Source organism: Pelobates fuscus, chromosome 6, assembly GCF_036172605.1.
Source record: "Pelobates fuscus isolate aPelFus1 chromosome 6, aPelFus1.pri, whole genome shotgun sequence".
NCBI classification, from domain to species: Eukaryota; Metazoa; Chordata; class Amphibia; order Anura; family Pelobatidae; genus Pelobates; species Pelobates fuscus.
In genome coordinates, this window is record NC_086322.1 from 16,967,486 (window position 1) to 16,983,212 (window position 15,727).

Below are 15,727 nucleotides of genomic sequence, written 5' to 3' on the forward strand. Positions count from 1 at the left end.
AAGTTCAATTTAGAGATTGAGATACAATTATTTAAGGTAAATTACATCTGTTTGAAAGTGAAACCAGTTGTTTTCATGCAGGCTTTGTCAACCAGTTTTTTTCATGCCAGGGGAGGTGTGGCTAGGGCTGCATAAACAGAAACAACGTGATTTAACTCCTAAATGACAGTGAATTGAGCAGTGAAATTGCAGGGGAATGATCTATACACTAAAACTGCTTTATTTAGCTAAAGTAATTTAGGTGACTATAGTGTTCCTTTAAGCTCTTTATGGTAGTTGGGTAATAACATTGACATTGAATTAATAGAGTATTTGATATGTTATTTGAATATGATAAGCTAGAACCCCCTCTCCCTTTTTAACAGAACTTTCTAATAGGTGTAAGCAGATTACTCTGTTTAGTTGTAAAATGATCAAAATAAGCTCTGCAGTTCTGAGGTAGATATATAATTTTCATTAGACAAATCTTATTTTTAAGGTTTAAACAAGATTGGTAATCAAGTAATATTAAAGGACTTAACTAAATTTGCAACTCACCACTTCAGCTGTCTGGGGAGATTGTTCTCACTGACCAGCAGTTAGTGGCAACATAATAGAAATCACGGTGGTTACATGATTTCATTGAGTTTTGATTTAAGGATGTTACATTCTAGCACATCATTATTTTTTTCAAGTGTAAGGCCTTGTAAAGCCTATGAAGAACCGCATTGGGGCTAGTGCATCACCTTGATATAAAATTGATATGCTATCTTTAAAGAAAGTCTCCAACACAATGCCGCACACATTGATATTGTGATGTTTGGCTTTATACAAGGTCATCAAGACACTTAGAGCATTCATCCATAGGCAAGTGAAGAAGAAAATTCAGATTAGAACATTGCCTTATAATGTTGTTGCATGTGTACAGTTAGTTCAAATATACACCTGCATTCACCCGCTAGTGCTATTAACAAGTTGAACTACAAATTCACACATTGACTTTCTATGCAAATACACTCTGGTAGTACACAAAAATACATTTCTGCAATCTCACATTACACACAAATAGAATTGTGCATTTGCAAATGCTCACACAATACACAAATACATTCCTTTGGCAATATACACATTTAAAAATCCATTTATCCATATACCTTGAAACTATATCCACACATACAAATACACCCAGGAGTTTATGCATATTTGAACAATTGTGAGTTATACAGCAAAAATGGATATATATATATATATATATATATATATATATATATATATATATATATTTTTTTTTTTTTTTTTCAATGTTCAACGGGAATTATGGCTTTTTATTTTGCCTTTTTGGGGGCTGAAAAAAGGTTTATGAAAAAGAAGACATCTAATGGTAAGTATAATTTTTTTATTTACAGGTATTTAGTTTTTTTTTGTTCCCCTCATTATTTTTAGAGTGAGGGGGTAGGTAGGCTTCAATATTAATGGGGAGAGGTGACTAGGGGACCCCTACTCAATTGTGTGGGGGTATTTTTTACATTTAGCCCCCACTCATCGCCAATGGGTGGGCGTTGGGGGGGGCAATAGCTCACCCCTCTATTGTTACTTTTGGCCCAAACCCTACCTTCAAGAGTGGGGGCAGGGGGGACAATAGGTCCCACCCCCTTTTGTTACTTGTGGCCCCCACCCACCATTGATGGGTGACTCGTGTTCTGTCCCATTAGGCTTGATTACTGGTGCTAATTATACTTGTACATGTGCCTTTTTTAGTCACACATGTACAAGTATAATTAGCACCAATATTTATTTTTTGTATGTTATTGTATTATTGTTTTGGTATATCTAATAAACGATTTGTAAGCAGATTTTACTTGCTGGTGTATTCGTGTGCATCCTTATATTTTTTAATATATATATATATATATATATATATATGTGTTTTGGGGGCATTTGAGGGAATGCCTTATGAGGATTTGCACTTAAGGATATGAATAGTGATTGTAGTGTTTTTACCTCCGTATGACACTCCAATAGATAAATCACATTTTTGCTATTGCAGGTTATTACATCTTTGATGTTGTATAGTCTTCTAGTATTGTTGGATTTAAATGTAGTTTTTAACCTCTCTGTTGGGCTAGTTTTCCTACAGGCTAGGCAACAATTACATTTGTAGAAACCTTTGCTATCTGTCATAAAGGTTTCAATTTTCTTTGGACTTGAGCGGAATCCCTTGGACTTGAGCGGAAAGGATTCTTGGTCCCCTTCTGTTCTCTCTTTATACTGCCTCTCTTGGCAAACTCATTAACTCCTTTGGATTCCGCTACCATCTGTATGCCGACGACACCCAGATATATCTCTACTCCCCTGATCTCTCCCCCATGGTCACTGCTTGCAAGAAAATGCAAGATTAATGAGGCTATGCTGACACTGAGTAACTAAACATATTTAACATATTAATGGAATATGCTATGCAATTTATATGATCAGGATTAGTCTTGTGGGTGTTGGTCAGTACAATTATCTTAACGGTAGTAATGATAGGGGTATGCACTGTGAGTGCTTGTAGTGAGTTAATGTAGAACAGAGTAGCTGAGTGCCTGTGAGACAGATTTAACAGCTTAACAGTTGTGCTATAGGTTGTACGCATAGTGTTATGGCGAGTTGGTGAAGACAAAGATTATCAAACAGACAATAAAAATAACAATATGCTCCATGGCTCAGATAGGGTAGAGTGCCATGACCATTAGGTACTATCAGGATTGCAAGGGTAGTTAACTGAAAAGGCAATGTAGCGCAAACAGTCCAGGCAAGGGTTGATACATATCAGTCAGTGAAATAAAAGCATGGCAGTAACTGAAATGCACAGGTAGTACATAGTTGGAAGTTCACCCTATCCCCTGTCTTGGCACCTGACCTACTTGGTTTGTCGCAGTCTCAATGGCCCAGAACTTGTCGTTCCGTCTACCCCAGGCTTGAGTTGGGATCCGGTTCCTGCCAGTCCGGCCGTGTGCGGCTCCTCTACCGGTGTCCCGGTGCAGTGCCAGCTAGGTCTTGAAGCTTCTTCCTCCGAAAGGTGCGAGGTGTGCGCCGGGGAGCTCCCCCTTGCGATTCTCTGCCCGGGATTGGGGCACTGAGTGTTGGTCACCTTGGGGCTCCGGTAAGTGCCAGGGGCTTGATTGTGTCGCCTCTGCTGGTGTAAGTTGCGTGGTGTGGAGATTACATGCTTAGTGAGTCGATGGGTATTAGGAGGTGAGCCTTGAGATGAGCCATCACCCTGCTCCCTCTCCTCGCGTTGCTTGTGCCTGTCAGTGAGTTTGAGACAAAAATTGGACAAGATTTCGTCCAGGCGCCTCCTAGATGTCTCCAGGCTGACATCACATGACATGGCGCATCTGCTATTTTAGGACAGCTGATTGGAAGGCCTCAGAGTGCAGGGGCTTTTGCAGGATCACGCAGGCCCTTTAGTTTGATGAGCCGACAAGCATGTGCCGGGATGTCCCTCACCCGAAGCCCAAACACCTTTCCTCATCCTGGCAGGATGATCGTCAGGGAGATCGTCTGTTTCTCCCCAGCTGCCCCCATGGGTAGATCTCAGAGATGTGCTGGGGTAAAACCACCATTCTATCGGTTAGATGCCTCAGAATGTGTCGCAGATTGTCTCCAACAGGAATTGTCAAGTTTGCTCGGGTGTTGAGTTGATTTATTTGCTTGTTACTATAGTTTTGCAGAGAGCTCACTTTAAGTGTGACCGTTTAGCATGGTGGTCAGGCCCCGCCCCTCGCTTCTTCAAAGGTTTTAGGCCAGAAAATGTATTGAACATTTGAGCTGTAAATTTATAGTGATTTCCAAAACCACAAGTCAAAACAAGTAAATCTCACATATCTTTTCAAAGAAATACAAATGTTTACTAATAAATCAAGCTGTATATATATTGCAAAGAGGCTGAATGACAACCTATCTACCTTCCAAACACTAAAGGAAGCTTCAAAAATATTATTCCTGCAGTCAGATAGAAGAAGGGGTAAATTAGATCAGTCCTATTTCTAACATGGCATTACAGTAATTGCTGTTATAACACTCTTTTAATCCTTATTTTGTTTAGAAACATATGACTTAACTGTACTTACTGTAATACACGACATAACTGTACTTATTTGGAGCATTATGCTCAAATGCAGAATTTATTTTTACATTTTTGGTCCTTACAAGTTTTTTTATCTATTTTTGTCACACCTGCTGTATTTTTATTGTCATACAGTCATACTAATACTTTAGCCCCTCTGCAAAATATTGCAAAATAAGCGTTAATGAACATTGTCCAAATCCTGTAAAATCCCCAATAATTTTATAAGGAATTCATAATTGAATTAAAAATAAACATTGTTGTGCATAATTCTATAATTGTATCTTACATGTTTGACTGAACAGTAATGTATGAATACAATTGTTATTTTATCAAATGTTTATGTGCTAGCTATTCACGCTATGCTTCAAATAAATGTTATGATAATATTTTTGAAGACAAAATATGCATGGTAGTGAAGCAGTTCAAACGGATTTTTATCTTATCTTATGATTTGATTAGATGCATTTTAGTATTAATTTCAGGTTTTACAAGAATTATAAAACTTTTAGGAAAATATATACAGCCTAACACCCCAGCACTAGAAGTTAATATGGCAAAGATCTCTACAGACACCATGTCTTTCCCTTTTGTGCTCAGATAGACCGGGATCATTGTAATCCACACACTACAGAACACCAGCATGCTAAAAGTGATGTTCTTGGCCTCATTAAAACTGTCTGGCAATGTCCTGGCAAAATAAGCAATAATAAAACTAACCGCTGCCAGAACCCCCATATAACCCAGAACAGAGTAGAACGCAATAACTGAGCCTTCATTACACTGAATGATGATCCTTCCAGGGTAAGAATGCATGTCCAGTTCATGAAAAGGAGGGGAAATGCACAACCAAAGAACATTAATCAGAACCTGAACAGATGAACAGATCAGAACTATGATATTAGACACTTTGACCCCAACCCACATTCTCCATGAGGTGCCTGGTTTAGTAGCATTGAAAGCGATGTAAACCATGATAGTTTTGCCCAGTACAGAAGATACAGCTACTGAGAAGATGATCCCAAAAGAGGTTTGACGCAGCATGCAGGTTATATCTACAGGACGACCGAGGAACAGAAACACACAGAGGAAGCTCAGCATGAGAGAGACCAGGAGGATGAAGCTGAGATTCCGGTTATTTGCTCTGACAATGGGAGTCTCCCAGAATAAAACAAATATTCCCAAAATAAATACAGTTATAAGTGAAAATAAAACAGAGATTAAAGAGAAAACTGTAGTCATAATATTGTTTTCATATGATAGAAAGTCATAAGTTTTGGGAATGCACTTTGTTTTTCTCTCATCTGGCCATTCATTGTCAGGACATTTATGGCAGTTATCACTGTCTGTAATAGAAGAAAGACATATAAAATTAATAATCAGTAATATAAGTGTTGATGTAGAGTCAGACATGTAGCCACTAAATCAGCTTTATCATATGAGGAACATTTGACCAGTCAGGTTACTTGGAATAGGAAATGGTTATGTGAAGGAAATAAATAATGTTGGAAGCAAATTAAAAGAACAACCAAGGACCATAACAACTGCAGTGAGCTGTAGTGCATTTGGTGCAATGAGTGTCCTGGCAACTCTATTATATAAGGTCCAACCATTTTTCCTCAACAGTTTGTCTTTGTTCTTGAGGTTCACTGGATGCTGCTCCCTGCATGCACTACTTCCAACTAAAAAGTGGAATCTCTGGGTCTGCACTAAGCCAAGTGGTGCAAGGCTTACCTTTCTGGCAGAGAACAATAGTTGATACAAAATAATTATTATATACACCCCTGGAATGAGGAAGTATATAATGGAGTAGGGGGTTATGGAGTACACCCAGATATGAACAATACAACCTGTGTGTCCACAATCTGATATAGTATAAATCTACAAATAAAAAGGACAATATATGGTTAAGTGCATAGGGATAAAATAAACAGCTCCATGATGTAGAGAACTTACAAAATTTAAGGAATAATGTGCTTGTATTATAAATAATGATCCACAGACCTCAAAAAAGCAGAAGGTACAAAATAGTGATGACTGTTCTAAAAGATACATCCAGATTCTAATAGATTTTCAGAAAAGATCTCTAAAATGTATAGGAGAAGAAATCAACATATTAGAAAATGAAATCATCATACATAAGGACACAAAAGTGGTAGAAACAAAATATAAAATCCTTAAAGAAAAAATTACTATTACAGATGACAAAATATCTACCACTAAATCTTCCAAATTTAAAAGGGACCAGGAGGATTAGAAATCTGGAAAAATGTGAAATTGGTCCAGAAATATATATATGGTCATTCTAATTTTGTTCCAAAACGAGTGGAGCCTTATAGAAAAACCACTAGACACAATCAGCCCAGAGATCAAGAACGTAAACTTCCAGCATATCAGAAACATATAGGAAAATCTTTCCTTTCGAGAGAATTACATTTTTCATATACGTCCCCAGCACCACACAAAGATTCAGTTCCTTTTTTAGACAAGGTGCCAGACCAAAGAAATAATCAGACACATTACCACCTTCCCACATGAAACAGATACCAAGCTTTAGGATCACCAAAGAAAAAGAGACCACATATAGAACTGGAGGAGGAGGAAGATCAATTGTCCATAAGGCCATCACACACAGATTCAATCAGATAAATGCCCGGAAGGCATCTTCAATATCTCCAGTATAGATTTAGATATACAGGAGCTATCATTATTAAGGAAGGGCCTCAAATTTGCCCCCACGGTCGGCATTAAACCATTTGACTTATTTTTGGATAACCAAAAGTTTTTTTAAAAAACTCACAGTTAAATGTTTTTTTGAGATTATTAAGATTTGTGTTTTCTCCCCAAAATTCATAAGTGTTTAACTTCTTCCCCTGATTGTCCTATCATTAGTGGGATCAATTCCTTGACATGTAATATTTCAGAATACATAGATCCTTTTAAAAAACCGTATGTCCCCCTTTGTCCCTCATATATCAAAGATCCGAAGCATATTCTCCAAACCCTACAGACCTTTATATGGAAGTCATCTTATTTGTTGGCCAGTATTGACGTAACTTCCTTATACTCCAATATACCGCATATTAAGGGACTGAAGGTTATTATAGATGTATTAATTCATCACAATCAGTAATTTTTTTGGTTTTATGTATTGAGTTTGTTTTAACCAAGAACTTCTTTTGATTTGATTCTTGTTTTTTTCTCCAGCTATGCGGTGTCGCCTTGGGGACGAGGGTCCCCCCAAGCTTTGCCAACTTGTATGTGTCCCATTGGGAATCCTTACACATTGGATTGGGACCTTGCCTTGCGGGGAGTATTGTCCTATGGCGACGCTACATAGATGATGTGCTTATTATTTGGGAGGGTGACCTTGCAAGTCTTACGGATTTTATAAATACAATCAATCAGAACGATTATAATTTAAAATTTTCTTCTATGATTCACCAAGATTAAATAGATTTTCTGGACCTGACTCTATATATAGAGAAGGGCTTACTTAAAACTAAGACTTTAAAAAACAAAACAAAACTAACTGTAATACTGCAATAAAAAATAATAGCCTTCATCACCCTTATGGTTAAGTAATATTCCGAAGGGACAAATAACCCAAAGGAATTGTTCCAATATACTGTTGTTTGAGGAACAATCTCAAATCATAAAGAATAGATATGCAGAGAAGGGATATAATAAGAAAGAGATGGATTTAGAGGAACAAAACATAAAAAACAAAGACCCGTCTGAATTTATGACAGACAAATGTAAAAATAATTCTAAACATGATAATTTTGAATTTGCTTTTACCACGAAATATAATACTCATTCAAAAAATATTGAAAATATTTTAAGAAAACATTGGGCAATTTTAAACAAGATTAAACTCTTGGAAAAATTATTTCTTATAAACCGTTGGTAATATACAAAAGAGCAGATAATTTAAAAACACAACTCGCTCCCAGTCTTCTATATAATAAAAAGAAAAAAATTACATTTCTTACAGTCTACAAAAACTCCTGTTTTTCACAAATGTGGAACATGTTCTACATGCACCCATTTGGAGAAAAAAGATTACAGGTTTTACAGGTACATACATAATAAAACATATCAAATTAAAACATTTCTACATTGTTCTTCCACATATGCTATATATTTGCTACAATGCGGCTGTGGGGCCCAATATGTAGGAAGGACTACCCGAACATTACATATCAGATTTCAGGAACATTTTACCAATATAAGGAATAAAAAATTAGATCATAGTGTACCTAGACATTGTAAAACATGTACTTCTTTTAATTTGGCAGTTTTTTGTGCTTTTGGCATTGATAAAATAGATACTCACTGGAGGGGAGGTAACAGAAAGCAAGAACTGGTGAAAAGAGAAGCAGAATGGATATATAATCCCAAAACATTAAAAATAGGCCTGAATTACAGTTTTCTATACAGGCTCAAGAAAATGTGAGTAGGATGCAACTATCATACTAATATTTCAGTCACAGAGTGGTCATTATACAGACTATATTGCCCTATGTGAGTTTTTTGTCTTGTAGAAATTCCTCTGGATACAGTTTATTTAAAAGTGTGTGTGTGTGTATATATATATATATATATATATATATATATATATATATATATACACTTCTATTACTACTTTTTTGAACACTGTGCACATATTTGTTGTCACTATTTTCATTCCTCTTCATGCCTAAACATTGTCAACGCTTCTGTCAGAGGTAAGGTGAAATAATGTTAGATCTTTTTTAGGTCCTTCGAATGGATAACCGGTGTTAGAACTTCTGTATAATGCACTGCGTGGCAGCTTCTTTTAATAAAGTTATACCACTGTTGTTTAACACTCCTTCCACCATGTTACCTTCGGGCTGTTTCTATCCCATAACTATTATTGCTAATTGATTGCTTCTTGCAATAGTTCGGTCATACAGCGCTCAATTTTTAGAACTTTATTATTGGATTACTTCAGTTGGATCTCAGAAGAAAATTAATATTCACACTATGTGAATAATTTGAGCACTTTAATATAGTATTTGTAGCATTTTTGCATTACTTGTCTTTATTTTTCACTTGTACGTTTTGTGGAAAAATCTCTTACATGTTTTATTTATGTTTTAGCACTAATTTGGCATCTTGCATTTTAGATGTAAAGTGATATACACTTGTTAGCATAATACTTTACTGGCAAAATTAATTAGTTACTACTCAGTTTCTCAGCCTGACTGTCATGATCTTGTTCAGGTCAGATAGGAGGCTTTGGCCAGAGTTAACAAAATAGGTTGTGACAAGACCAATCTCGCCACATTGCATTGGAGGAGCCTGGTTGCCCGCCTGCTGCCTTTGGACTATGGACCAGACTTTATGTGAATGTGTTAACCCTGATAGCTATGCCATGGAGCCCATTCGTGTAGTTAAAGACTTCGGCTCCATGGCAATTGAACTGTGTGAATAGGATCTGAGCGCTATTCGGTAGTTTTGTGCGCTCAGATCCCAGCTATCTGGGGATATTTGAAATGTCTGTGTGTTATGTGTAAAAGGTGACTTTATGTATTTTAAAGTGTTTTACTGTCTTTGTGTCCCCATGTGCATAATGGAGTCTGGTCTCTGTCCTGGGAGGTAATTGGATTACTTCTCCATTATCTCCATGATAGAAAACTCTGAAACCGGTCTGGGCCAGATAGTCATGTGCCAGCCAGGCCCCAGAAGATACTTTTACTAACTTTTGAACCCCTGGTCTGATTCATTGCCTTTTTTAATATGTTGTTCCCCTGAATGGATTGATTGTGAATATGCAATTTTTATGTGAATGTATGGTTTTAGAGTTATGACAGTTGGGTAAAAAGTATGTTTTAACTGTATGTGTAATTGAGTTTCCTCTCAGGATAAGGAGAGGGAATATGTGGGATGTAACTGTGAAGTGATTGGTTGTTTTATACCTCCCTGTGGGCGTTCCTGTATTTGAAAAGACTGTAATAAAAACAAGGCTGGGTGTGCCAGCACCTCAGACCACTGCTTGACCCTCAACACAGAGCCTTGTCTCGTTCTTGGGGGGATTCACTGTATGCTGATAGAGACTGATTGCCAGGAGTGTAAGCCGCTTGGGAGCTTTTCCTGTTCGTCTGCTAGCAGCTATTCGTGAGGTTCCAGTTCGGGAGTTTGGAGTGCTACCTTATTCCCTTGTATGCAGTTCGGGAGTTTGGTGCAGTCACTTATATCCAATACGTGAGTTTTGGTGATTCTACAGTAGCTGTGCCTGTCTTTGAAAAGGGGATTATCGGCAAACGGATTTTAACCCCTTGTCTGCTGAAACAGTCCATTACATAGGTTTTATTGGTAGGTTTTTACATAACAGCAGGTTAACTTATAGAATTAAATAATAGGGAGAAGGGAAGCTAGATAAATAAATGTTAAGGCAATATACCCTATAAAGATAATAAACAGGTGTGCAAATAATAAGAAAGCTAGAGATAACAGTATAGGTAGAATAGTAAGACATAAAGAACAATAAGGTTTCAGGGTAGGAAAATAACACCTTGTAAATATAAGTAAGCAGCAATGTCCAGACAGGGGTTAAGCAGGATTGCTATGGAGCAGGGTTGGTAGTAAACCAGGTTGGCAGGATAAAGCAGAGTTGCAGGCAATCCAGGTTGGTATGGAGCAGGGTTGGTAGTAAACCAGGCAAATCACAGGTTGCTTATCAGGAGCCAGGATCTGAAGTCTTTTCGGTATGAACATCAACTTCAATGTAAAGGCCACTGGTATTCTTGGGTGTGACCTTTTGTAGGATATGAAATTAGTCCTAGGCAGGTAAGGACTGAGGTGACTAGTGGCTAGGGAGGCCACTAGTGGTGGAGAGATGGAACTTGATTTAAAGGGAATCTCCAGTGCCAGAAAAACAATCAGTTTTCCTGGCACCGGAGGGTCCCTCTCCCTCCCACCCCTCAATACCCGGTTACTGAAGGGGTAAAAACCCCTTCAGTGACTTACCTGAGGCAGCGGCGATGTCCCTCGCCGCTGTCTCCGCCTCCGCGACGCTCCTCCTATCCATTGCGTCGGCCGGTGGGTGAGACTGATCTCGCCCACCTGCCGAGGGGACCTAATGCCGTGCATGCGCATTACGTCTCCCCATAGGAAAGCATTTAAAAATCATTTCAATGCTTTCCTATGGGTTTTTGAGCGACGCTGGAGGTCCTCACACAGCGACGCTCCAGCGACGCTCTAGCACAGGTTCCCTGTGCTAGAAACCAGGAAGTTCCCTCTAGTGGCTGTCTAATAGACAGCCACTAGAGGTGGAGTTAACCCTGCAAGGTAATTATTTCAGTTTATAAAAAACTGCAATAATTACACTTGCAGGGTTAAGAGTAGTGGGAGTTGGCACCCAGACCACTCCAATGAGCAGAAGTGGTCTGGGTGCCTAGAGTGTCCCTTTAAAGGAACAGAAATAAATTAACATAGAACTCATCTGTCAGGATAAGATCCTGACACTGACTTGGACTATACCTCTCCCAATCTTCATGCCCTAACCCTGATTACTAACATGAGATTTTATTTTTCTCATTGTGTGTTTGTTGATTTGTTTGGTTATTTTAACTTCTCCTATGCACAGTATGATTTTGTTAGAATAACCAAACTAATTACTGAACGACCGACCACCCTGTATGTGGAGTGTGCTGCTCGTTAACCTCCCAGGAGCTGTGGCTAATCACAGCTTAATTTTTTTTACAAGTTGACATTTATTTTATTCTCTTGTTGTCATGTTTGATTTGCGGCGCCTGCTCGCCAGGGTACAGAAAATAATGTGGAAATTTGTGCAGGAACATTTGTTTACATCATAGGGATTTTACATACAGAAATATAATTTTCATCTTCAACATTGTTACATTCCATGCTCTGCTTAACTGTCTCAGGACTCTCCCCCACCCTCTAATAACCATTTCGCCTTGGTCCGCTTAGGCTTCCTGTGCCTTTCTTTTGAAGAAGGTGTAGTGGTACTAGGAGTGTCACTGCGTTTTGTAGTGGTTGTTCTCTCTCGGCTGCTGTAGTTTGCCCTATCTTTAGCTATGTGCTCTCCCTGTCATTTGCATTTCCAGTTTGCTCTTGGGGGTTTAGGTTGTGTGACCTGGCCTCCTGTGTCTTATATTTTTTCCATCTCTCTACTGCTAGTGCGGTGTGTTTTTGAGGGTTCAGATGTTTAAAAGCCATGCATTCATAGTCCCAGTTAAGTGAGATTTGTGTAATGAGGGTCTCTCTCGTGGGTGTTGTGTCAGATTTCCATGCTCTGGCTATGAGCATCACCGCTGCTATCAGCAGTTGGAAAAGCAGTTTTCCCTCCATCTTGTCTAGTGTCCTAGGTACCATGAATAACACACATTGTTCTAAGTTTAGTGGCCACCTCCTACCCAACAGTTTTTCCGCTATGCCCTCCACCTCTCCCCAGAATGGTTGTAGCCTGATGCATTTCCACCAGATATGGGTCATCGTGCCTCCCTGTGCTCCGCACCTCCAACATACGTTTGGCAAGCTTGGGTATAACTTTGATAGCCTTTCGGGCACCATGTACCACCTATACTGGAGTTTTCTAATTGTTTCTAGATGTGTGGTGCACATCGTGGTGTGGATCGTGAATGCCCTCTCCCATTGTGGCTGTGGTATGGTGTACCCTAGTTATTTATGCCATGCCTCTTTAAATAGCATTGTGTTCTTTTTCTCATCTTGTTGTAACGCATTGTATAGTGCCGATAGGGTTTGCTTGGCCGGTTTGGGTGACAAGCATATTTGCTCTATGTTGTGTGCTCGTTGCTGTGTTGGGTTCTGTTCCTTGACCCCACCCAGGAATGATTTAACTTGTAGGTATGGGAATATAGCTTTGTTGGGGAGGTTGTATAGCCTTTGGAGCTCCGGGAAGGGCCGTATCTTCCCATCCGTGTATAAGTGTAGAATTTTGGTGCACCCTCTCTCCTGCCAGGGCTTGTAGTTAATTGTAAGAATTCCCATAGCCACTGCAGATATTGGGGCTTGTGGTGAGATATCTCCCCCGTCTTTATCTCTGAGTTTTACCTCGTCCCAGATGTTCAGGGTTAGTGAGGTGGTCGGGAGGGGGTCTATAAGCGTCAGGCGCAGGTTGTGTGGGAGCCAAAAGAGGTTGTATAGATCCTGCCATCCTACCCAGTGTGCCTCTGTGTCCATTGAGGGGTCTCCCCTTGTGCTGAGGACACCTTAACCGCTGTTAGTTGTGCTGCTCTATAGTATGTGTGGATATTTGGCATTCCCAGCCCCCCCTCTCTGACCGAACGTTGTAGAGTTGCGGCTGCCACCCTGTGTTTTTTCTTTGCCCAAATGAAGCGTGTGAATAGACTTTGTATTGCTGTTAGGTAGTTTTTCGGTAGTTTGATGGGAAGTGTTCGAAGCAAGTATTGTAATTTCGGCAGCAGCATCATTTTTATTGCTGCCATTTTTCCCACCCAGGATAGATATTTATCTTTCCAGCTATCTAGTGTTTTTGCTAGCTCCTTTTTGAGTTTTGCGTAGTTGTTGTCTAGAAGCTTGTGTAGGTTTGTTGGGATGTTTATACCTAGGAAAGTAATGTGGTCGGTCCTACAGTCGAATTTGAACGCCATTCTAAGTCTGTCTAGGGTATCAGTCTGTATTCCTATCCCCATCGCTTGTGTCTTAGTGATGTTAAGTTTGTAGTATGAATGTCATCCGTATTCTGAAATAGTCTCCACTAGGTTGGGCAGGGATATATGTGGCTGCGTAAGAGTGAGTAGTATATAGTCTGCAAATAAGTTAGCTTTATATTCCCTGTCTCCTATTTTCACCCCGTGTATAGAGGTGTGTCGTTGTATTTCCACTGCCAGTGGCTCCAAGGCCAATACATACAGTAGGTGGGTAGTGGGCACCCCTGCCGCAAACCATTAGATATTCTGAATGGGTCTGACACGAACCCCGCATTTACCACTCTAGCTGTGGGCTTGTTATATAGGGCCCTGATCACTGAGAGGAAGCCCCCCGGCATCCCAAACTTTGTTAGGACCGCCATAAGGAAATCCCATCCCAGTCGGTCGAAGGCCTTTTCTGCATCTAGGGCTACCACCACACTCCCCACCTTCATGCGCTTGGCGCTGTATATGGTGTCTAGTACTTTTCTGGTGTTGTCTCCCCCTTGCCTGCCTTTTACAAATCCCACTTGATCGTTATGAATGATGTGTGGGATTATATTGCTGAGTCTTTGGGCATATATTTTGGCATAGAGCTTTGCATCAGTGTTTAACAGGGAGATGGGGCGGAAATTTTGAGGGCAGGTGGGTGGTTTTCCCCGTTTCGGGAGGGTTATAATGTGTGCCAACAGTGTTTCTTGTGGCAATTGTCCGTTTGTCGTGGCTTCGTTGTATGCGTTAGTTAGATAAGGTGTAAGGATGGCGCTAAAAGTTTTGTAATAACAGTTGGCGAAGCCATCGGGGCCAGGGGCTTTGCCTGTTGGCAGCCTCTGTATTGCCTCTGACACTTCTTGTTCGGTAATGGGGGAGGATAGGACTTGTTGTTGTTGAGATGTGAGTGTGGGAAGTGGGATCTTGCTCAGATAGTCGTTGATGGCTGGTGGTTGTGGTTGATGAGTTTGCTTGTCATCTGCCAGATTGTACAGGGACGTGTAGTACTCAGCAAAGACATTACTTATATCTTTAGGTGCCGTGATCTTGTGCCCCTTGTCTGATTGGAGGTATGCTATCTTTTGTTTGGTTTGTATTGTTTTGAGGCGTTGGGCAACTAGTTTGCTTGCTTTGTTGCCCTGAGAATATTGGGTCGCTTTGAGTTTGTGTAGGTGTTGGCCTGTGCGGTCTAATGCTTGGGCATGGATGTCGCGTGTGATCTGTAGAATGCGATCTTTTAAGTCTTGTGAAGGGGTTTTTTGGTTTAATGTCGTGAGATCTGCTAGCTCTGTGTGCCATTTTCTCTTTTGGGCTTCAGACTGTCTCTTGAGGTGTGCAGCTCTTTGTATCAATAGGCCCCTTGCTACCGATTTATGGGCCTGCCATATTGTGTTGTGAGAGGTTTCCGCTATTGTGTTTTCCCTAAAGTACTGTTGTATTTCTTGCTCTAGTGTCGTCTGGAAATGGAGGTCTGCTAGGAGGGATCCATTAAGTCTCCATGGGCTTCTGTGTGAGGAGTCATATAGGTCCGCTAGGGTCACCATCATCGATGCATGGTCGGACCAGGTGATCTGTTTAATGTCACACTCCTGAACTTGGTCTAAATGTTGTCCTGTAATTAGAATTCCGTCAATCCTAGAATATGTATTATGTATCAAGGAGAAGTATGTATATCCTCTCTCCCCTACGTGTGTCGCTCTCCAAATGTCGTAATAGTGGTGGGAATGTAGTAGTTGCTGTATTGCCTTGCCTTGCCATTTAAGTGGTCGTATTCTGGGTGCATCTGGTGACACTGTGGTGTCTATCATGGGATCTATAACGTGGTTAAGGTCCCCACAAACCACGCTAATCCCTTTTTGTTGTGGTATTTGTGTGTGGAGCACTTTGTGTAAGAAGTTCCTTTGTTCTGTGTTTGGGGCGTAAATGCTCGTGATTGTGTATGTGATTTCGTTGAATGTGCCCACTACCACTACATATCTTA

The 15,727-nt window shown here is 40.0% G+C and overlaps 1 protein-coding gene across 1 annotated transcript; it reads right to left on the reverse strand.

Annotated features, from left to right (window-relative positions):
• Positions 1 to 4,537: 4,537 nt before the first annotated feature.
• On the reverse strand, positions 4,538 to 5,260 carry LOC134566002 (vomeronasal type-2 receptor 26-like; the record flags this gene model as incomplete). The annotated part of the gene is made up of 1 exon (XM_063425716.1): positions 4,538 to 5,260. A coding segment is annotated over one exon (723 nt), but the record flags the coding sequence as incomplete, so codon positions are not given.
• Between the last annotated feature and the right edge of the window lie 10,467 nt (positions 5,261 to 15,727).